This window comes from Notechis scutatus, chromosome 5 (genome assembly GCF_049901735.1).
Source record: "Notechis scutatus isolate UNSWTSFEM ecotype Mainland chromosome 5, rNotScu1.2, whole genome shotgun sequence".
Taxonomy (NCBI): Eukaryota; Metazoa; Chordata; class Lepidosauria; order Squamata; family Elapidae; genus Notechis; species Notechis scutatus.
Window position 1 is genome coordinate 92,981,137 of NC_142013.1, and position 22,805 is coordinate 93,003,941.

At 40.8% G+C, this 22,805-nt stretch overlaps 1 protein-coding gene across 1 annotated transcript; it reads right to left on the reverse strand.

Moving 5' to 3' along the window:
* Positions 1–14,922: 14,922 nt before the first annotated feature.
* MSMB (microseminoprotein beta) lies at positions 14,923–21,460 on the reverse strand. The gene is made up of 4 exons (XM_087967694.1): positions 21,404–21,460; positions 20,100–20,187; positions 17,923–18,025; positions 14,923–15,084 (listed from the first exon to the last, which is right to left on the reverse strand). The coding sequence occupies exons 1-4, from the start codon at positions 21,458–21,460 to the stop codon at positions 14,955–14,957; spliced, it is 378 nt and encodes a 125-aa protein (XP_087823820.1). The 3' UTR covers positions 14,923–14,954.
* Between the last annotated feature and the right edge of the window lie 1,345 nt (positions 21,461–22,805).

Sequence of the window (22,805 nt, forward strand, 5' to 3'; positions counted from 1 at the left end):
GGAGACCGGTCCGAACCAGTAGAATCCCACCCCTGACTTTACACTTATCTACCTATATGTGAGTTGTATTGATTTTTGGTATGCATAGAGTTATATACGTTCAGACATCATAGGATGCTCCTTCACATTCTTGAACACATCGCTCCTAGCAGGTATCTCAGGGTTGACGTAAGATATTTTGTTGCCAAACTGCAGGACCAAATGCTGCTCCTCTAACCATTTATGTATAAAAGTTATCTCAGATTACTTGAAAGTTCCTTCAATCAGTTTATAGGACAACATCTTCTATTGCATCTGAATGTGATTGGCAACGTAGGAATGTTTGGTTAGTTCTAAGGCATAAAACCATATCTATCACTGAAAATATTTTGTTGCTGGAAGTGAAGATAAATATTTGCCTCCCCCCCCCTTTCAGGTACTTAAAACAGGTATGAATCAGGTACAAAAGTGAGCACTGGTAATAGAGTTGCATCTTCTACAGCAGTGATCCCCAACCTTTTTTATGCTGCGGCCCGGTACCGGCATCAGCTGGGCGCCGCCATCTTTTTTTGATGAAAAAGTGCTTCCGGTGAGCTTTCTACCCAGAAAAGCTCATCGGAAGCACTTTTTCATCAAAAAAAGATGGCGGCGCCCAGCAAACCAGCGGCCCGGTAGGACTTGTTCCACGGACCGGTACCGGTCCGCGGACCGGTGGTTGGGGACCCCTGTTCTACAGCACCTAAAGCATTGGAGGGAGTTCATAGAACACAAAACAAAAAAATAAAGGAAACATTCTGCCATTGAAATAGTCCATTTTCCCTGTTGAAGAATGAAAGTCCATTGTTGAAAGTGCTTCTTTTCTTAGCTGAGAAAATACAGAGGATTGAGGTGCTTCATTTGAAGAAATGGGAAATCTCACATTATTATCTAATCTTCTACAGCTGTTTCCTTTAAAAGCTCCTCCTTAGCTTTCATTGCAAAAAGGTAAACAAACTTTCATCATCTCCCCCCAACCTGCATGTGCTAACAAAGCAATGTTGAATTCCCAACTACTCTCAAATAGCATTCTAGGAAAACTGTGAGAAACAGGTATGAACAACTTCAAAGCTGCCTTCTCAGAAGTTTCTGCTATTATAGCAGAACCAAATTTCACTGTGTTTATATATGTCCCTATGCAGGTGCTTGCCTGACTTGAGTAGGTAGCTTGTAAGTATGCCTGTATAAAACCATTTCTCTAGTCATGCAATTACTGTGAAGAAATGTAAGAAATACAAATGTGACAACATTCTTCTAAATGCCCTTGTAGCTTATAGATTTTTGTATTAACAACAGGAAGAGCAAAAAGTCACATCTGTCATTACAGCTTTTCCTTGCTCATGTGCAGGCAAATACTTGTGTGGACTTTGATCCATATAGATTTATTATTTAATTAAGTTTAAAGGCTACCTAACTTCAGATGACTCTTGGTGTTTTACATAATAAAATAAAAGACAATGGAAACAGGAACAAAAATCATGACGAAAAAGTCAAGGGAAGAAAGAAAGGAAGGAGAAGGAGAAGGGGAAGGGAAGGGAAAGGAGGGAAGGAAAGATTCAACAGCTATTCTTCCCTTTCTAGAATTTATAATAGATGGATAGATAGATAGATAGATAGATAGACAGAGATTGATGATAGAGATAAATAGATAGAGATAGATACATAGACAGAGATAAGATACATACATAGATGATAAAGAGATAGAGATAGATAATAGATGGATGGATGGATGGATGGATGGATAGATAGATAGATAGATAGATAGATAGATAGATAGATAGATAGATAGATATAGAGATAGATGGATAGAGATAGATACATAGATAGAGATAGATACATAGATAGAGAGATAGATAGATACAGACATAGATAGATAGTAGATAGATAGATAGATAAGATATACATAGATAAATTACTAATAACTGAGAGATTTGCAATTGCAACATTCTTCCTTTTCCCCCTACTCCCACAGTTCCACACCATCTCAAAATCAATAGAAATAGTATCGAAACTAGTTCCTGCTTTTCATTGGCTAAACTGCAAAAAAATGGAGAAAACCCAATGTGGTTGCAACACATACACACCTTAACCTTAGTCTCAAGGCAGTTTGAACATTCAAAATGGACACTGGTTGAAATGGCCAAGGTTTGTTCCAAGATGAGAACAAAGTATAACATGTTTTGGTTTGACCCTGAAACAAAACACTCGAAAACCATGGATGTCTTTGTTTTGAGCATGGAATATTCAAGATGATGGTTTTAAAGGGCATGTAAAGGAATGTTCCATAGTATTTAGCATACCCTTCAGAGAATGTTGCCTTTCAATAATAGTTTGTTTATGCATACAACCAGACAAATGGCCCTTATATGAAGCTGGGATGTAACATCGACTATGTGTCAAAATGGTCAAACAAGTGGCAGCTTCAAATCTCAACAAACAAATGCTCTGTCTTACATATTGGTAAAAAAAATCAGAAAATAAAATACAAGCTGAATGGTCAAGGCCCTGTTGATGACCCACCCCCCCTACTATGCCAAGGACCTTGGAGTACTTATCAATAATGATCTAAGTGCTAGAGCCCACTGTAACTACATAGCCAAAAAGGCATTAAGAGTTGTTAACCTAATCCTACGTAGCTTTTTCTCCCATAATTGCACTACTAACTAGAGCATACAAAACATTTGCTAGACCAATACTTGAATACAACTCATTAGTTTGGAACCCGCACCACATATCGGATATTAATGCAGTCGAGAAAGTCCAGAGATATTTCATGAGAAGAGTCCTCCACTCCTCTACTCGCAACAGAATACCTTATGCCACCAGACTTGAAATTTTAGGTTTAGACTGCCTACAACTATGCCGCCTTTGGTCTGACCTAAGTGTAGTACATAAAATTATCTATTGCAATGTCCTACCTGTCAATGACTACTTCAACTTCAACCACAACAATACAAGACCACACAACAGATACAAACTCCAGGTAAACCGCACCAAACTCGATATGCAGGAAATATGACTTCAGCAATAGAGTGGTCAATGTCTGGAATACACTACCTGACTCTGTGGTTTCTTCCTCAAATCCCCCAAACTTTAACCTTAGACTGTCTACTGTTGACCTCACCCTTTTTCTAAGAGGTTTGTAAGGGGGTGTGCATAAGCGTACCAACGTGCCTACCATCCCTGTCCTAATGTACCTTTTTATTCGTATCCATTTCATGTACTCATAATCATGTTTATACTTATACCTATTATCTAATATTTGCTTGACAAAATAAATAACAATAACAATAACTGGGTAGACATGACTATTTTGGTTCTCTTTTGCATGGAGCGAGGGAAAGAATTTCATTTCTCTAGCCAGCAGATTGAGGCAGGGAGTCAATTCCTTACTCCTTGATCTCAGTGTTGCAAACATGGTAGCAGTGAAGAGGATCATGGCTTCCTGTTCAAGCAGCTTTTGAAAGATCCGAAACGGAAATAGCAACAATGTCAAAACACTTTCAATTTATTTTCATGAGAAACATTTCATATAAACGTTGGGTAAAGTGATGAGCTGCATATCTTCAGCCTCTTCCAGTCAATATATAAAGCAGGGACAGGTCACAGGATAGGCTGTTTGCATTAAGTGTATGTGTCAGAGAGAGGAGATACACAGTTATGTTATGATTATGTTTATTCATAAAATTACAAGTTAGGAGGCTAAAGGGCCATTGAAATGAACCCCTATTCAATGAATGTAGGAGTTTCTTTAAAATTTTGCTGTTCAGCATCTGCCTGAGCACATCTAGTGAAGGGGAGTTGGCAACCTTTCTTGTGGAACATCTAGAAATAAATGTGCCTGAGTCCTTTTAACTTAAAAAAACCCCCAATTTTATTAGTTTATAATTTAGCATACAAAGAAAATACAAAAGTAAATAGTAGGGAAAGCGGTGGTGGGCTGCAAATTTTTTAACAACCGGTTCTCTGGCTGGGTAGGCATGGCCGGTTGGTCATGTGACTGGGTGGGTGATGTCACTCATCACACCCAGCCCTGCCTCCCGGCCACTCACCTCAAAGGAACAGTAGGATTCAGCCGGTCGGGCCTAATCCCATCACTGGCTGGCCCCGCCCCTGCCCATTTTGGGCCTGTTTTTGGGCCATTTTCAGGCCATTTTTGGGCCATTTTCAAGCCAGTTTTGGGTGGAAATACACCCTGAAAATCTCCCCAAAATGGACTTAAAGTAGCCCCCAAAACAGACCATTTTCCAGGCTCTTTTCAGGCTGTTTTACTGGCCCAAAATTGTTTGAAAACAGCCTGAAAAACAGGCTATTTTAAGGGCCTTTCTCAGGCCAATTTTCGCCCAAAAAACAGCTGAAAACAGCCTGAAAAACAAACAGGGTTAGCCGGTGGTCCAATTTGCCGGTTCTCTGAACCGCACAGAATCGGAACAAGGATTCAGACAAACCCGTGCAAATTTGTAGCAGCCCACCTCTGAAATTAGGGAAAGGAAAAGGGAAGAGTGAGGGAAAGCAAGGGAGAAAAAGAAAAAGAAAAAGGCATTGACTTCCAACTCCCTTTGGCACAGTAGAATAAGGCAAAGTGGTTACAGAAGAAGCAATACTGGATCTGAGTTTGTCGTGCACAAAAGATACAGTTAACTTTCCCTTGTTCTGGTTATCACTGATCATCCAGTTAGGTATTAACATATTGTTTGGTCCCTCACTTTGTGAGCTCGCCGATTCCATATTCTTTTGGTGTGATCTTGAAATCGCTGGTGTTTCTCACAGGACAGAACGGCTTGGTTTGCAAGATGGCTTGGTTTTGATTCCTCTTCTTCCCGCTCTGTATCCCCACCTCGCTGCTCTCTCTCCCCATTACTAATATCAAGCTGTCAACTTGCAAGGCGTAGTTTAGCAGAATGGCAGCCATGACAATATGGTTGTATCCAATATAATCTTGTACCAAAATGAAGGTTTATATTTCAAATGCTTTCTCTTTAGTTCCAAACGTACTAGTTATGCAAGACACTCATGCAATACAAGTAGTTGGAAGAAGGAAGAGCATTGTGGGTTCACAATGGTTAATATAGAACGGATAGTGTTAGGGTTCCACAGAAGGTAGAAAAATTCTGAAGAGTTCCATGATTGAAAAAGTTTGGGAACCACTACCCTAAGGTACAGCTGGAGTTATATATAACTTCAAACTCTGGTTCCCAGGCTAAAACTGTGGGTGAGTTTGGGTTTGTTTCCTTTTCCTCTGATAAATGTTTCTTCTTGATGTTAGAAAACAATACAATAGGCTAGCCAATTAAGTGTTTTAAAGATATAAGAGAGGCCATGGCCAGGAAAACTTCTAGGTCAAAACCCAAGGGTTATCATTTCAGCATTTCTATTTTGACTCAACTCATTGATTCATGAAGAACTTCGAATAAAGCACACAACTGCCTTTATGAAAGAAGGAATCAGAGCGTGGCCCAACATACTATATAAAATGTTCTACTACAGGAAAAAAGGGATTTTTCTAAATTTGATTATAAACATAATACATTATTAGATGTAGCAGGATGGATTCATGGTTCAGCTATTTTTCTGCCTTGAAAGATGATTTTGCAGAATGCAAAAAGCAAAGGTTATGTACATGTAATGATCTTCTGAATAATACAGATGGTCCTCAACTTACAACGGTTCATTTAGTGACTGTTCAAAGTTACAAGGGCACTGGAGAATGTGAGTTGTTATGACTGTTTTTCTGTTAGGACCTTTGCAGCATCCCCATGATCAAAATCCAGATGCTTGGCAATTGTCTCATATTTATGACAGTTGCTGTGTCCACATGATTCCCTTTTGCGACCTTCTGACAAGCAAAGTCACTGGGGAAGCCAGATTCACTTAACAACCAGGTTACTAACTTATCAACTGCAGCGGTTCACTTAACAACTGTGGCAAAAAAGGTCGTAAAATGAGGAAAAACTCACTTAACAAATGTCTCACTTAACAACAGAAGTTGTGGACTCCATTGTCGAGGACTAGCTGTCTACTATAAGCTGCAGAGTAGAACTTGCTAAGGGTCACATTTTTAAAGGACCGCCAAGCTCTTCAGAAATAATTTGGAAATATATTTCAGAACCTAGATCTCTGGTTCCTCTGCATTTTTTTTAAAGCAGCCATTTCTTTTTTTTCTGAGGTCATGCAGATTCTCTCTCTATACATATATATATGAATACCTAGATGTATACTATATTATCATTATCTGGAGTAGTTCTGCATTTCCATGACTGGAAAATACAGGGCAGATTTGTTATCTTCTATTGATAGTTCTGGAGCAGGTTTTGTGCTTTTCACCCAGACACAAAATGGCAGATGGGTTATTGTACATGTGTAAAATACATTTTTTTATAGTCTTGTTACTTTCTCATTGCCGTTTCTCCCATTCTCCCCACCCCCGTCCCTCCACAACCCTTCACAGGTTGTTCCTCAGGAACGGTTAAGTTACATGGCTCTATCTGCCAAAATATGTAGTCACAGCACAGCCCAGAGGACATATTTAAAATGGATGGACCTTGTATGGTATGCAGCTGTTTTGAAGATATTAATTTTATGATGATATGCTCAGATGAAATAATACTGGACTGGCTTTGTGAAGTAGGGTATAACAGATGTTGACAATTTTGAAATTCAGTTTCCAGCAAGCTTCATCTGGAACCTGAGCATTAGTTTATTAGACATTCCTGAAAAAGCTATTGTACTGTTTTTTTGTTTTTTTTTAAATGTGTCTCTTATCAAAGTTTATCATTAAAATCCCTTTTTGTATTATGGGTGAAGTTCCTGGATACCAGTTTACATTTAATGATAATATAAAATAACAATTAACATATTGAGGTGTATTGTTCACATTATATTTGATCTACCAGATATATAAATACTGAGTGAAACCTTTCCACAAATATTCAGTCAAATAATAGTATATGTGAATAAAGTGATATATTGCTATGAGAAATGGGGAAATTCTGTGTACTAAACAAAGATCAAATGTAGATTTTGTAAATAATATAAATATGCCAAAATACTTCTTTTCCCGTTTATTTTGGAACAAATAGTAAAAAGAAACTAATCTTGCTTCAGTTGGTAATTTCATAGACATATCTGTCTGTCTGTCTATCTATTTATCTATCTTTCTATCTACACTATCTATGTATGTATCAGTAGGAAAGTGGTTAGCCGTTACCTTCATCCAAGATTTTTATTTTTTTATTTCCCAATCTAGCCTACAACCTTAGCATTCTCTAGAGGTCTCCCATACAAGAACAAACCACCATTCTGAGTGATCCCATCTCTTTAAAATGAATCTGGGCTGATACATTACACTCTGTTTATCTGTTGATGCTACATTCGAAGCTCTGTGTTTACTTGGCATTTAAGCAGTACAAATGCAGAAGTTTATTTGGAAATAAATTCCACAGAGTTCAATGCTGCTTGAAGTCAGTGTTACGTATGTTCATGTGTGCAGGCTTAGTGTTTATTGGTATTGTGTGCTATAATAGTGATATATTTTGATTGGTGAGAATAAATTTGAGGCATCCTGGATTCAACATACAAGTACATAATAAAGGAAAACACAAATGATGCTTGATTTGTTATTAGTGTAATTTTTGTGATATTAAAATCGGGACAGGCTTTTGAGGTCTGTCAAGATTCACATTTCCTCTGTGGTAATATCAGAGCAAGAACTGCAGTTAGTAACATATAAGCCAGCAGTTAATGGAGCCAAAAACTGTGATGAATGGATCCTCTCACTTTCCTGTTTCTGCCACCTTTTTTTTTCTTATTTTTTCTGTTCCTCCTTTTTCCCCAGCATTTTCATAATGAGTTGATTTGAAAAGGGAAAGATGGGAGAAAGTTAAACTTATTGCCATCTCGGGATATTATTGGTTTCAATCAGTGGTGGGATTCAAATTTTTTTACTACCAGTTCTGTGGGTATGGCTTGGTGGGCGTGGCAGGGGAAGGATACTGTAAAATCTCCAGTCAGAGGTGGTATTTGCAGGTTCTCCGAACTACTCAAAATTTCCGCTATCGGTTCTCCAGAACTGGTCAGAACCTGCTAAACACCACCTCTGTCCCATATGTACATTCTAGCTCCAGTTATAGCATATTCATGACTTTATTCTAAATAATTTGTGTTTTTTTAGTTTACCCATTCAAACCAGCTTAAAGAAGAATGAAAAATAATTATGCTTTTCGATTTCATTGAGGGCCGCATCAGGGTTGTGTTTGACCTTGGGGGGAAGGGTGGCTAGGGATGGCATGGCTAGCTTGATGTCACTCGTGCCAGGGGCACTTATGGTGTCCTGAGTGTTCTGCCACCGAAAATGGGTTCTTGAGCTCCGTTTTCAGCCGCGACAGCTTCCTGCAACCCTCTGCAAGTGAAAACGGAGCTCGGAGACACCACAGGCCGGTCCTTCACGGTTTCCAGGGCAGCCCCATGGACCAGATCTAAGCACCCTGTGTTGTGAACTAAAGAAATGTATTTAATAAAGATTCATTTGCATAGCAGGATCGTAATCCTGCACTTCCTATTGGCCCATATAATGGCAAGTTATGATTGGTTCATTCCGAGCAATCTGACTGGCTGTTGGCGGGCCGCGCCAAGATTCAAACGCTACAACACTATCCATTGGTTATCCGGATAGCAGCTTACTCTATAAAAGAGTGACTGCTAGCCGGGTTTTTTTTTGTCTCTGTTATGCTTGAGAATAAAGAGCTGAAGTTCAAGGTTCACAGTCTGGTCTCCGTTCATTAAACCCATGCCTCAAACGTAACACCCTGCAGGCTGGATCTGGCCTGTGGGCCTTGAGTTTGAAACCCTGCTTTAGAGGGATTCCTGCAAACCCCAGAAATGTAAATTTAACAAAATTCTTCCTTAACAAAAGACTTAAATTTTTTTAAGAAAAAAGATTACTGTATATGCACAATGGATACCATAATGTTATTTCCTTTTCATGATAAAGGAACAGACTATATTTTCCCATGCCTTTCTATCTTCATAGAGCTTACTTGCTTCGACTATGTGTATCCTATCCACACATTTAAAAACAATTAAACCAGATAAGAAAAAAAAGGATGAATCACATGACAATTCTAGTTTGTTAGAACGATTTCTGAAGAGCGCTTGGCAGAAGAACTACCATTCTATGATTGATAGGAAATTCATTATGATTGGTAGTGAGCACATTTATTTCATTTCTTCTTCTATATTCATTACAAATAATAATCTTTGATATTTCTCCCCCAAATCATCTAGGTTTTTCAGATCTAAGTGAGCCTGGAGATAGCTTGTCTAACAGATGGTGTTTTGAAATTTGTGACATGCAGCATTTCATCCCTCAGTGGGTCACATAATGTAAGAATAAGCAAAATAGCAACGTCAAAAATCCCACAGCCATTCTACCTGCTCATTTCCTCACCATGTGGGGAAAGTCATGAGAATCTGGGGAAACAAAGCAGACACTGGTAAATATTACAAAATTAAAATCCTCATCATCATTTTTTAGCCATTGTCTACTCTATTCACTGTAGGATGAAGGCCTCTTTTGCATGTTTCCAACCAATATGGTCCTGAAGGGGCTTTTTTGCCAACTGGGACTGGCCTGCAATATTTGCTGATGTCGTTAATTCATCTTGTTTTAGGCGGGGTGGGATTCAAAAATCCCAGCAACTGGTTTGTTGCCCGGTTGCTGGGTGGGCATGGCCATGGAGGGTGTAGCCTACTGGAACTTCCTGTTTCTGGCTTCTGGTGGACCTCCAGGGCCCGGGAGAGGCCGTTTTCACCCTCCCAAGGGTCCAGAGGCTTCTGCCGAGCCTCTGGGAGGGTGAAAACAGCCTCCCTCAGGCTCTGGAGGACCACCGGAAGCCAGAAACAGGCCCATTTCCAAATTTGTGGTACCTCCGGGAGGGACGTTTTTCACCCTCGCAAGGGTCCGGAGGCCTCCCCTGGAGGGCCTCTGGGAGGGCAAAAACAGCCTCCCCCTGGAGGCCCTCCAGAAGCAAGAAATAGGCCCATTTCCGGACTTCCGGAAGGCCCATTTTTTCCCCCTCCCAGAGCTTCCGCACAGATTCTGCACTTACCTCCATCCAAAATGGGCTGCTTGGAGACTCCTGGGAGGGGAGGGGTGGGCGGACCAGACGGTCGGTTGAAATACCGGTTTGGCGAACCAGATGTAACTTTAACATCCAATTCGCCCGAACCAGTCTGAACTGGAAGAATCCCACCCCCTGGTTTTAGGTCTGTTTTGTGGACATTTTTTATCAAATGGGAGCCATTCTACAACTGCCATCAGTTCTTCTTGCTAGTTCTTCAGCCCATTTCCATTTCAATTCTTTTACTATCTTGATAGTAACAGATACTTTCGTTTGTTCTCTAATCCATGTGCAGGTTTTAAAATACAAAAGATTAAGATACATGATATAAAGTTCAGCTTGGTTTATAATGCATTAGCCTTTAGACAGATTTCATGCACTAATGCACGCCCTGCGCATACAGCTGTTTATTCTAGGGAGTTACAAATGCTCATGTGTTTTGCAATATTATGACATCATCTCTGGAGCTGCTAGAAGTTGTTGCTTGAACATCTGTCTGAGCCTCAGTTCTCATATTTACGCTGCCAATGCTAGCCAAATAAATCAAATCGTTTTCCAGATGTACTTAGAGTATGATCCGTATTTTTCTAAATTAAAATATATTTATAAACAAAACCACAGATTTGAAATAAAATGACTAATTGGGCCCCATTTTATCATTGGCAATTGCTTTAGTTCTTTCAACTTTACCAAAAAAAACACCCTCTTTTTAAATATCAGCATATTCATTATGTACAAGTCCTTTATTTGATAATCTTACTGATTGAACTATGACTTTAGGAATTGTTCGATCGGGTAGATCGGTCCCAATGAGAGACGTGAGACCAGTGTACTTCAAAACTCTTATTTTATTATATAGTTCTGTTCAGGATCTTGGAGCCGCGGCAGCCCTTCATATAGGGACTGCTCGCGGCTCAACGGCCAATGACAGGGCTTTGAATCTCCCGGGATCGGTTCGGCCAATCGCGGTTGATTCTTAGGAAGCCAATCACGGCCGTTCAGTAGACCAATCGGGAAGCGGCCCGTGTGGACTAATCAGATTTCACCTTTTGGAGTATGTTAATATAGAACAGGAATGACGTTATTTTAATATACAAAGATATGGCATATGGTGGGGACCTCACAGTGTAGAGGGCATGGAAATATGGCTGCCTCCAATTGTTCTAGACCCCTAGCAAGATGGAAGGTAAGAGGCATAGGAATAACCAGGACCTTTTTGTAAACCAGAGGCCCAGTGCACAAAACCAACCAGGATGAGAAATGAATTTCAAGCAGTCTTTTACAAAGGGGCAAAAGAAAGAAGCTCAAGATTGAAACTTTACAGCATGTGCGTATGCACACCCACACAAAATTAGGTTCTTCATCTTTGCTGTTTGTAATAACCAGCATTGCTCATGCTAGCAAAAAAGTATGTAATCTAAACCAACCTCTGGTCTCCCAAAAAAAGGATTATTGCAAGGGCTTGAGGCAGAGGTGTCAGCACAGATAGTGGTGGTATCATCACAATCAAAGCCTTGTTCCTTTTTGCACTTGTTGATATTTCACACATATACCACGGGTAAGGATTTTGACCTGCTTTGTGGATGCTGCAAAGCAGGTGAACATCTGTAACATATATCTAATAGGTAGCTGTTGATTAAGAGGACCTCTTCTATGATCAAAGTTGGGTCTGTAGCAATCCTCACAGAACTCATAAACCTGTGAAAATTTATGACATTATAAATGATAGTATAATTGATGACTTTCATGATGTTAGTGCTGATGAATATTTTAGAGATGAACCAAAGATAGGCAAATGCTTTGATCCAGAAGTCTATCTGTATTTTGGAAGGTTAACATCATGCAATCCAGTTTATACTGTTTTAATCAAAAACCCATAAGATCCCCTATAGCAGCAGCTTTAAATCAATTAAAGCAGCCTATTGCCTAAGGGCAGGGAGAGTGCAGTAGTAAATAATGAGCTGGATTTATTTGTACTTATCCATGTGCTGAATACAGGAAATTGAAGTCAATCTAGATGGATCCTAAGATGCAAAAAAGCAAATGTGCACTGTTCTTTGATGTCCTTTTAAGCAATGCCAACTTAAGCATAAGATAAAGAAAGCAACTGCACCCTGTATTTCAGGAAATTATTCTAGCTTAAAGCTTAACAACAAACTTGAAGATGTTTTGGATTAATTTGCCATGTAGATTAGATTAGATGAAATGGTCAAAATCACGAAACTATGTCTGATTTATTTTGGCCATGTCATGAGTGCGCATTCATTGGAGAAGTCAATGATGCTAGGAATCATGGAACAAGAAGAAGGGGCAAGCAAAGAAGAGACTGGCTTGATAACATCAAAACTGATGCAAAGATGAACATCCAACAACTGAACAAAGTTGTGTAACAGGGTAGCATAGAGAGCACTTGCCTATAAAGTCACCAAGAATAGGACACAACTGAATGGTTAAAATAACAAAATTAGATTGAACATTAGAGGACTTGCCAAACAATGTTAAGAGAAAAATGAACTACCCTTGTTTAGAGATAATTTTTTCTTTAAGTATACATTTAATTGTGATTAACTACAGGTGGTGGTCCTCAACTTATGACCACGGTTGAGTCCAACATTTCTGTTGCTAAGTGAAATATTTGTTAAGTGTGTTTTGCCCCATTTTACGGCTTGGCCTTGGGCTAAGGCTAGCGTTAGCTTGGGTACTAGGTGCGGATTGTGGTTTGAATATGGTTATGGTTATGACTACAGCTACATCTACGGCTTCGGTAACAGTTATGGTTGCTTTGACTTTTGTGACTTTTATTATTTTATCAATGTATAAAGTACAAAGAAAAACAAAAATAGGAAATGAAAAGAAGAAAAAAGAAAGGGGAAAAGAAAATATGGGGTCCAAGGAAAGAAAGAAAAAAAGTGTTGACTTCTGACTTTTTTTAGCAGGATACAAGATAACATTACAGGGTCAACTTTTTACATGTTAGTATATAACAGCAAATCTATCTAATCAGCATAACCAAAGTCAAAGTTTTGGGTTTTTTTTATCACAAGCACAAAATCCAGAAGTGATATCCAGATAAAAAACATAAATACATTCTCCTCTTTGAATAGGACAATCGGTTTAACCATTTCTGTTTTATCTTCCTTGCTCTTGAAATAATATATATTTCCAGGGGTGGGATTCTACCGGTTCTGTCCAGTTCTATAGAACCCCCTGTTAACTTTCTAAGTAGTTCATTAGAAGCAATCGCCTTTTGTTTTTTCCCTTATTACATTCTTGTCAGTAGACTTCCTGTCTCCGGAGCTTCTGGAGCCTGACTTTCTTAAAGGGGAAGGGTTGTTTTAAGATTTTTACACTGCTGTTGGGAGGAAATACTTCCCTGGTCAATCAGCATTTTGAAGAAATAATTGAATAATGAAGTAAAGCTTTTAGTGACAGGGAACCAAGATGAGTGACATTCAGCAAGACTTCTTGGCTAGCTAGAAAGATTGACATTCAAATGTGAGTTTACATACCCTTTCTGAGTTTTGGTCTAAAACTGCTTTTTGGTGAAGGTTAATTCTGTGCTTGGTAACATTTAATCCGGTGTTTATTGATGGGATAACTTTCCCTATTCAGCTTCAACAAGCAATAGCTACTGTTGTGATTTAATTATTTGTATTGTGTTTTCCTGCCGCATGGTTTCTTTTTCTATCTGGGGAGTGGGTCTTCCTTCACTGCTTTAGTACTATCTGGCACTGTCCTTTAGGGCTATACTTCCAAGAGGCAGGATGCAAGCTTGGCACTGATTATTTTTACTGCCTTTCTGGGGGGCATGTGGCCTTTCCTTAAATCTGGATGATTTCCTTAGGATATCTTGTGAGGTGACTGAGACCAGCTGGCGTCTTTAAGTGGTGCAAATAGATCTAAGCAAATGGATTGCTTTTCCTGGGTGTGCTTTTTCTGAAGAGCTTAAATGACCTCTCTGCTAAAGGGTTTCACTTTATGAGCAAATGTTGGCTGCTTGATAGTTATCACTGCATTTTAACTATTTTCATTCCTCAAGGTGCTCTGGCACCCTGCCTGATTTGTAACTCCAGCTTGCAAGTATTTTTAATCTAATGATTGGTATTTAGGGCAGCTTTTTGCAAGCAAAGAAGCTTTTTGTATTTTTGTACAAGTAATCCTCAACTTACAACAGTTCATTTAGTGACCATTCAAAGTTACAATGGCACCGAAAAAAGTGATTTATGATCATTTTTCACACTTATGACCGTTGCAGCATCCCCACTGTCATGAGAGGCCAGGCGAGGAGAAGTGCCCCTTGACATGAGTGATGTTGACTTGGCCATGCCCACCCAGTCACATGACCACCACACCACACCCACCAACAAAGCCATGCCCAGAGAACCGGTTGTTAAAAAAACTGAATCCCACCCCTGTATATTCCTATTTGCACTTAATAATCTTTATAAATTATCACAATTTATATTTATAATATTGACTGTATTCTTTTACACTCTAACCTTAAAGGGAAAAATACTTTTTTTCATCCATTTTAAAACGAATAATAGACATTTTAAAACAGTTTATGAAGGCAACATTCATTATAGTAATGTAATTAAAATAGCATAGTTCATGTACTAAGAATCCATTAAACATGTATTGTCTTATGTGACTGGAACTACAAATTTTCAGTCTCGAACTTGGTCATCTTCAGAATTACAAAATTATGGTAAATAGATTTTTTTTTTAGTAACAGAGATGGAATACTTGAGATCAAAACTCGGAATGGGAGAAAGAAAAAATACCAGATTTCCAAAAAAAACCATCTTGGAGTACAAACTTTTAACCAACCCCAGCAAAGACGTAGCAACTTTTTGTAGGATCATTCTTCTTCACCACACGGATGGAGCAACTTTGGCGGTGAAACATAGCAATGCATTTCTTCTTATCATAGTTGATAGGTCTGAAAACTCTAAATAATTAAGACAGATATTCAGGCCATGTTGCAAAAAGGGTATTGAAATTATCATTAAAGAAATCATCGATGACTCCAATGAACTAGCAAGATAGACTGACTCTTGGTACAAAACATTTGTGGTGCTCAGGTGCTCAGCCTGAAGACTATCAGAGGAACTGATGCTTCGAGAACGACATTCTCATCCTAGGACAGCTGTCAGGATTCCGGCAATTACCCCAATTAAATCATGAGTCTCGAGCCAAACTTCCAAAACTTCAAAAGGATTTATTGGGAGTTGACATGTCCAGCACTGCCTGGGTATAGCCGACTCTGAGACACATAATTCATTGTCATCCTTGACCCGTTTCCCCTCACCCCCCTGAGTGTATCATAATTCATATTCTCCAATGAGATATTTGTGTGGCAGAAACTTCAGTCGCCTAGTTACTATATTTGAAAAACTATTTATGGAATGCACTTTTGATTTCCAAGCTGCTGCACTGCCCTTTCAAACCCCCTTTCCCTCCTCCCTTTCTGTTGGCAACTTTAAAAAGACCATAGAAATATTTTATGAGTTGACAACAGTATTGCTCTGGAATTAGATGTGCCCTTATTATCATGTCTTTTAGATAAATGGCACAGACAGTTTTCTTTCAGGCCACCCGAGGCAGTGATAGTGCCTACCCATCCGTGGACAGGGAGGCAAGGTGACGGCTTGCGCTGCGTCCTCCTCTGAGCTGAGCCCCGCCGAGTGAGCGCCTCTACCTGATGCCTGTGCCGCAGCAGTGTTTGGAGCTGCCGGCGCATTTGGATATGCGTGGGGATGGGGATGGGCTGGGTGAGGGATGGAGGGGAGAGGGGCTCTCTCCGCCGTACCCACCGGCCAGGGAAACAGTGCTGCCGTCGCCTCGCCTCCCTGTCCACGGACGGGTGGGCAGCCTCTCCCGGTGGCCCCTTTGGGTTCGGGCTGGAGGGACTTGGGAAGAAAGCCAAGCTCAGGTCGTCCCGGCTCTTTTGTTTGGCAGGCAGGCGCGCACCCGCGGCTCGCTTTCCCGGCTCTGCTCAGCCCGCACGGCTCTGGCACGGCCCTGGCAGGATGAGCGGAGGGCCCGGCAGGAGGCGCTCGCTGCCTTGGCGAGAGCTCCGCTGCCAGGCAGGAGGGCCCGCCTGTCAGCTGCGCTGGGCGTCCCAGGCAAAGCTCTTCACGCTCTGCCCGGTGCCAGGCAGGGATGGCGGCTGGGTGCTTCTCCCAGGGTGGGCCGATCCTGCGCTGTGGCCCCGGGAGATTCTCCTCCCCTCATGGGGTTGGGCTGCCCTCTCGGGCAGGGGAGGCTTTGTTGTACCGGTAGTAGGACGTCGTTTATAAAAGAATTGGTTTTGCCTTCGAAGGCGAAGGGAAGGTGGCGACAGAAGCGCCTGAAGCCGAGTGTCTCCGCCGGGCTCTGGTTGCAGGGAGGAGCCCTGGCTGGCTAAACGCCAGCAGCATGGGGAGAAGGGAAAGCAACGGTGGCAGAAGGTCTCCTGATACAAAGTGCCCCACCAACGCTGAAGTCAACACAGGCAGCACGATATCCGGGTATGCAACAAAAGTACTCCCTAACAGCAAGGCCCCCCCCGCCATTCCCCCCCATTTTGCATGTTTAATATAGGCCTTAATTTGGGGGGAGGGGCTTAATTTGATTTTATGCCTATAAAAAATGCTGGGACTTCCTATTGGGGGAGGCCGTATTGTTGGAGAAACATGGTACAATAAGATAAGAGAATAATAACTATTTTTGTGAAAATAGTGTACAAGTTCTTGTAAAATTATTTTTATTTATTTGTTAAATGTATTTGCCACCTATCTCGATAGCTCAAACTATGAATAATAAAATGCAGATTTAATAATAGTTAATTTACATTAATAAAATCTAAGGTTGCTTAGATCTTTATGAGAGGGCAATATAATGATCTAAGCAATGTTAGAGTTTATTAACTTAACTTTTATTAAGCTTTAAATTTATTATTCATAAAGTTTGAGCTATCGAGATAGGTGGCAAATACATTTAACAAATAAATAAAAATAAATAATTTTGCAAGCATAGATAAATGAGTTTGCAGGAATTCAGGACACGGGTTGATCTAGAGCCGCGGCCCCCAACCTTTTGGGCACCAGGGACCGGTACCATAGAGAGAGGGTTTTCCATGGACCAGAAGGGGCATGGTTTCATGTGCTGCCTGCATCCCACAGATGGGGCTTCGTTTGTCTGTGAGGCCCAGTTGCTGGTATGCCGTGGACCAGTGCTAATCCATGGACCAGAGTTTGGGGATGTCTGGTCTAGAGTCAACAACCCAAAAGATGGTTTAAGTAGATCAGTAGTTGTAGACATTTGAGAATCAAACAGAAAGGTTTGGAAGATCTTTAGAACAAGAAAGTCAAGGACAATATTCTTGCCATTACTTTAAAAAACAGCAAACTGTTTGCAGCCAAATATGAACCGCCCTTATACCTTCCATATACAATCTATATCCATGAAGGGAACTGCTTCATGTATTTGACAAAGTAAATTCTATCCCACGAGCACCTTGACTAGATGCCATGCCTGCATAAGTTCTTGTGCCAGCCAGGATCTTGCATTACCAGGATTTGGTAACCATTCTCATGGAAATATAGATATAAATACATGAATATAGATATAGATACAGAGCATATATCTATGCATATAGAGTTGAAAGTACCACACAAATCTGATGTCTTTTAAGTGAGGTGAATGGACATTCAAAATATAGCAAATTCGGAAGAGGTTTGTAGTCATCTAACTATTTAAACACAACACTTCAGCAAATCCGAGAGAGTTTAAGGCTTGAACTTACAGGCTGCAGCATATTAATTCTTTGGGTTTACATTCACATCTTTGGCAGTTGTTTGTTTTCCAAACGGCAGGAGCACGGTACCATTTTCCATTCTGAAAGCAACCTGCAAGATGCAGAATGCAACCAATGTAGAACTAATTCTGAATTTCTGGGTATGATCCCAGCCACTTTTCAGTGAATTTGGACAGACTATTTTTCATAAAGCGATCAAGTCTTCTTCATGTTGTCTTATCATGTAATCAGCACAGGTGCAATTTGCTTCTAGAGTTTCCTTTATCGCAAACTTGACAAGTACCCTGGGGAATTCTGGAAGCTCCAAATAGAATTTCCTACCACATGTTCAATTCACTCAGGTTGATTATAGCCGTGACGGTCAAGGTAATATTATTAGTAAGAGCCTTGATTTAACATCAAACAGATTCAATGATATATTTTATTTATATACTTGTATGTTGCCCATTCCATTAGTGCAGGGGTCTTCAAACTTGACAGCTTTAAGACTTGTGGACTTCAACTCCCAGATTTCCTCCTCCAGTCATGTTAGCTCTGGAATTCTGGGAGTTGAAGTCCACAAGTCTTAAACTTGCCAAGTTTGAAGGCCCCTGCATTAGTGGCTCAGGAAAGCTATTGTCTGTTAACTCAAGAACTGCTCAATAAAATGACAGATAACTTTAAATAGTGGATAGATAGATATATATAGAATAACAGAATAATAGAATTGAAAGGGGCCTTGGAGGTCTTCTGGGCCACTAAGGACAACACCTAGCTATCATCATCACCATTTAATGACCCTATAATCACTTGCGAGGTGGAGCCTGTGCAACTAAATGGAGCCAGCAGAGCATTTAATGGCCGGATGCCCTTCCTGTCACCAATGCGGAGTTTTGTTTAGCAGATATATTCTCAGTGTGCTCAAAGAGAGAAATATCTGCCTCAACCTAGGATCGAATTCATAGCCTCCTGATTGTGAGGTGAGAGCTCCACCTCTAGGCCACCGCACCACTCTGCAAGGACAACACCTAGCTATAATGTAACTTATTAGTTTATTTCTTTAAATGAAAAATCTTAAATGTCTGATAGTTTTAAGTAATGAAAATTTCAGGGACAGGTAGAAAATTTCAGAGACTTATAACAATTCATTTAGTGACTGTTCAAACAGCACTGAAAAAAGTGACCTATGACCGTTTTTCACACTTATGACCATTGCAGCATCTCCATGATCACGGGATCAAAATTCAGACTCTTGATAACTGACTCATATTTATAACGGCTGCAGTGTCCCAAAGTCATATGATCCCCTTTTGCGACCTTCTGACAAGCAAAGTCAATGGGAAAACCAGGTTCACTTAACAACCGTGTTCCTAATTTAACACCTGCAGTGATTTACTTAACAGCTGTGGCAAAAGAAGTCATAAATGGGGCAAAACTCACTTAACAAATGTCTCACTTAATAACAGAAATTCTGGGCTCAATTGTGGTCATAAGTCAAGGACTACTTGTACTATATATATAATATATTCCTGTTCTAACCCTGCATCTGCTTTCTAGAACATCTTAAAACTATATCTTTATTCCTGGTTAGGGCATTTTTGCTATGAAAAGGAAGAAAAAGCCAACAGCTCAAATACCTCACAGGTTTTCAAAAGGGACTATTTTAGGAAGGGTGGGAGGAATTAAATGAACCAAGGAAAGACAGAGCGGTCCATAGAACATTATGCTTTATTGTTACTGTAGTTCTGATCACTCAGGAAGAATAATTAAGAATCCACTTCTTATGAGTCTTCAAGTTACAAAACACTTCTATCAGAATTTTACGCTGATTTTAAAAATGGTACATATTTTTATGTAGGAATGTATTGGTACAGATGTAGGATTTAATGATATATATATGTCATTATAGTTGTGCTTTTAAAAGCACAACTATAATGACGTGGGAAAATATCCGAACAAAGCTGAATACCATACATATAAATACCCGCGCACACGCACACATACTTTGAAAAGTCCAGATCCGCAGTGAAATTGTGTGATACTATTTTCATCAAACTGAAGTCAGACGTTGACTGCCCTCTTTGGATGGTGCTTTATTTTGCATTTTGAGAAAACCAATAGGAGGATGTGCATAACCAGGATTATTATTTTTTCCTTTTCTTTTGAACGCAAAAGAAAATTCTTACCCTTTTTACCGACTGGTTTCACAGAACACTGAGCATCACATAAGTTTCTTAAAAGGGCAAGGATCAGAAGGAAAACCAGAATATGCCTCTGTTAAAAAAAAAAAAAAAAAACAGCAGGAAAGCAATACAAGTTAAATTCAGTGGGTAATTATGGTGGATATTAATGGAGGCACAACCTGTTAACCCAGTAGTTGCATTTGAACATTAGGTATTGCATGATTCTTGCAAGAAAATGCAAATAAATTGAGAACCATCGGCCACAATCCTTCCCTTAGGATTTGGTTCCCTCCAGCCATAGCTGCACAAGAGCCTGACCTCAGGATCACTGTTCTTCCCTTCTGGGTCTCCTCAGGGGCTACCATAGAAGAACACAGACATTTTCTCTTTCCTTCCTTAGCGATTCTGTCTATGGAACTGAACAGCAAAGGAAGATGGCATGGAGGCTTCCTCAGAGAAAGCTGGTAAGTCTTGGATGCAAGACCTAACCATTTCCAGTCCCCATTTCCTTCCAGCCTTAATTTCGGTCCAGCATCCAGAACTCCCCACCCTGTCATCTCTTCCTCCTTACCAGACATTCACCTTGTATCTGGATCCTCCTGCCTTCCCATCTCTAGCACTCCTCAAAGGTTGTCTATCTTGCTATTGGGGCAAAAGTCCAGCTCCATGTTTACTGTATCTAGTTGGTAGAGGAAAATCTTCCATGCTATCCTTAGGAACAGATTGTGGACACCCTACAACACCTCAAACATTTAAAGCAATTTTTGAGAAAGGGCTGTGTGTGACAATTTCAATTAGTTTAATTTTGAATATGATTCCTGTATCGCCTTTTATTCCTGTTATCGCCTTTTATCTCTACTTGTTTTTTTGGAGATGTCCCAGGAATCAAACCGGCTGTCAGCCTGAAAAGGGTTAAACGTTACCAAGCTAAAAATATATATAAGCCTGAATATCATAACCAAATATTTTTGCGTTACTTCCAACTAAGTAGTCTCCAATCAGACTATTCATGAGATAGGAGCAGAAAAAGAAAGAATCCTATGTAGGCACTCACCATAATGGAATCATCTACCTTTCATAGGTTGCTCTGAGAATGTGCAGGCACTGTGCTGCAAATTTATAGGTGGATGCAAATGTATGCATTATGTATGTACTGCCCTGTGAGCAGAGTTTGACAACTGACAAATGTGTTGATTTGTCCTAGGCACTGCTCAGGAGAGGCATTTGATATAATTTCCGGAACTAAACGTTTGGCCAATTGATTATGAGAATCTATCCCTGGTGTCCCTTTACAAAGTCCAAATTACTGCAAGCAGTCGTTCTACTTTGAGCCAAATAGGAGGGTCTGTATTCCAGCAATCCATCAAAGAATTATGTACAAAAGAACATATGTGACAATGTGTTTTGTTCCACTGACCTGCTACAAGGTAAAATAGGTCATGTAGAATGAATGCCAAATGATTCCAGGCAGGGCCTTCATTGTTTCATGTTGCAATTCATTTCTGCAGGGAAATAGTCACCACAATAAAGTGTTTTGTTTCTTGATCACTGATTCCAGAGCACATCAATTCAAAGCAGACTGGAATTCAGTGGTGGTTGCCCGGAACATTATGCTCCAATCCTGTTTGGTGAACTCTCCAAGTCCACTTGGTAAACTAGTCTGTGAACAAGAGGTTTTTGCTCCAACTCCCTCTATTCTGACTATTGTTGGTCAAGTCTGCGGATAATTTCTTACCATATATCAGGGAACCACTTAGACCAGTGGTGGCTAACCTTTTGGGGCTCCTGTGCCAAAAATTGTGCGCGCGCTGGGGCTCGTGTGCTCGCATGCCAATACCCAGAAGGCAATGCGTGCCCCCCACACTCCCTGCGCATGAGCGTGCAATCCCACTCATGCAAGCCCCCTTACCTGCACTGCGCCTCACAACTGATTTTCCGCTGGTTTGAGGCCTTTTTCGGCCTCCCGGAGGCTTGAAAAAAGCCTCTGCAGGCCGAATAGACCCGTTTCATCATTTCCCACCCCTGGCTGGCCCCACCCACCCACCCTACCCCACCCCTCCCAGGAGTTCCTGCATGACCCATTTTGGATCGCAGGTAAGTGAAGGGCCTGCGTGGAGGCTTTGGGAGGGTGAAAAACAGGCCTCCCGGAAGTTTCCAGGCCCATTTCCTGTCTCCAGAGAGCCTCTGGAATCCGGGGAGGCCGTTTCACCCTTCCAGAGGCTTGAGGAAAGCCTCTGGAGCCCAGGGAGTGTGAACAACAGGCCTCCCGAAAGTTTGGGGCCATTTCTGGTCTCCAGGGAGCCTCCGGAGCCTGGGGAGGAAAGCCTCTGGAACCCGGGGAGGGCGAAAACGCCCCCTGCGTTCCATTTTCACTCCCAAGCCAGGGTGGTGCAGGAGGCCGACTAGGCCACACCCACCATGGCCACGCCCACCCAGGAACCGGGCAGAGAACTGGTTTGTAAATTTTTTGAAGCCCACTCTTCCTTTGCCAGATTACTTCCTGCTTCAGATGAGTTTGAGTGCCATACAGAACCTCCATGAAAAGAACAGAAGGATCACCTCAGGGGTCTTATGGATCTGAATATTTTCCAGCAGGCGCTTAAGGGTTCCCTAGATATCTTCTGGGCAGTTTCACTGAATGCCTGACGAGCTTTTGGCAACAGGAGGGGACTGAAGCACTTGATAAGATTACTTCTGAATGGTCTTTCT

What these genes read in the sequence shown, in the direction of transcription:
- MSMB (XM_087967694.1), bottom strand. Translation starts at nt 21,460, where the DNA reads ATGGATTGCTGGAATACAGACCCTCCTATTTGGCTCAAAGTAGAACGA. An exon ending in AAGTAGAACGACTGCTTGCA is followed by an intron (nt 20,188 to 21,403) that starts GTAATTTGGACT and finishes TTTTTTTAACAG; the next exon opens with AGGCATATTCTGGTTTTCCT. An exon ending in GAATTAATATGCTGCAGCCT is followed by an intron (nt 15,085 to 17,922) that starts GTAAGTTCAAGC and finishes TTAATTATTTAG; the next exon opens with AGTTTTCAGACCTATCAACT.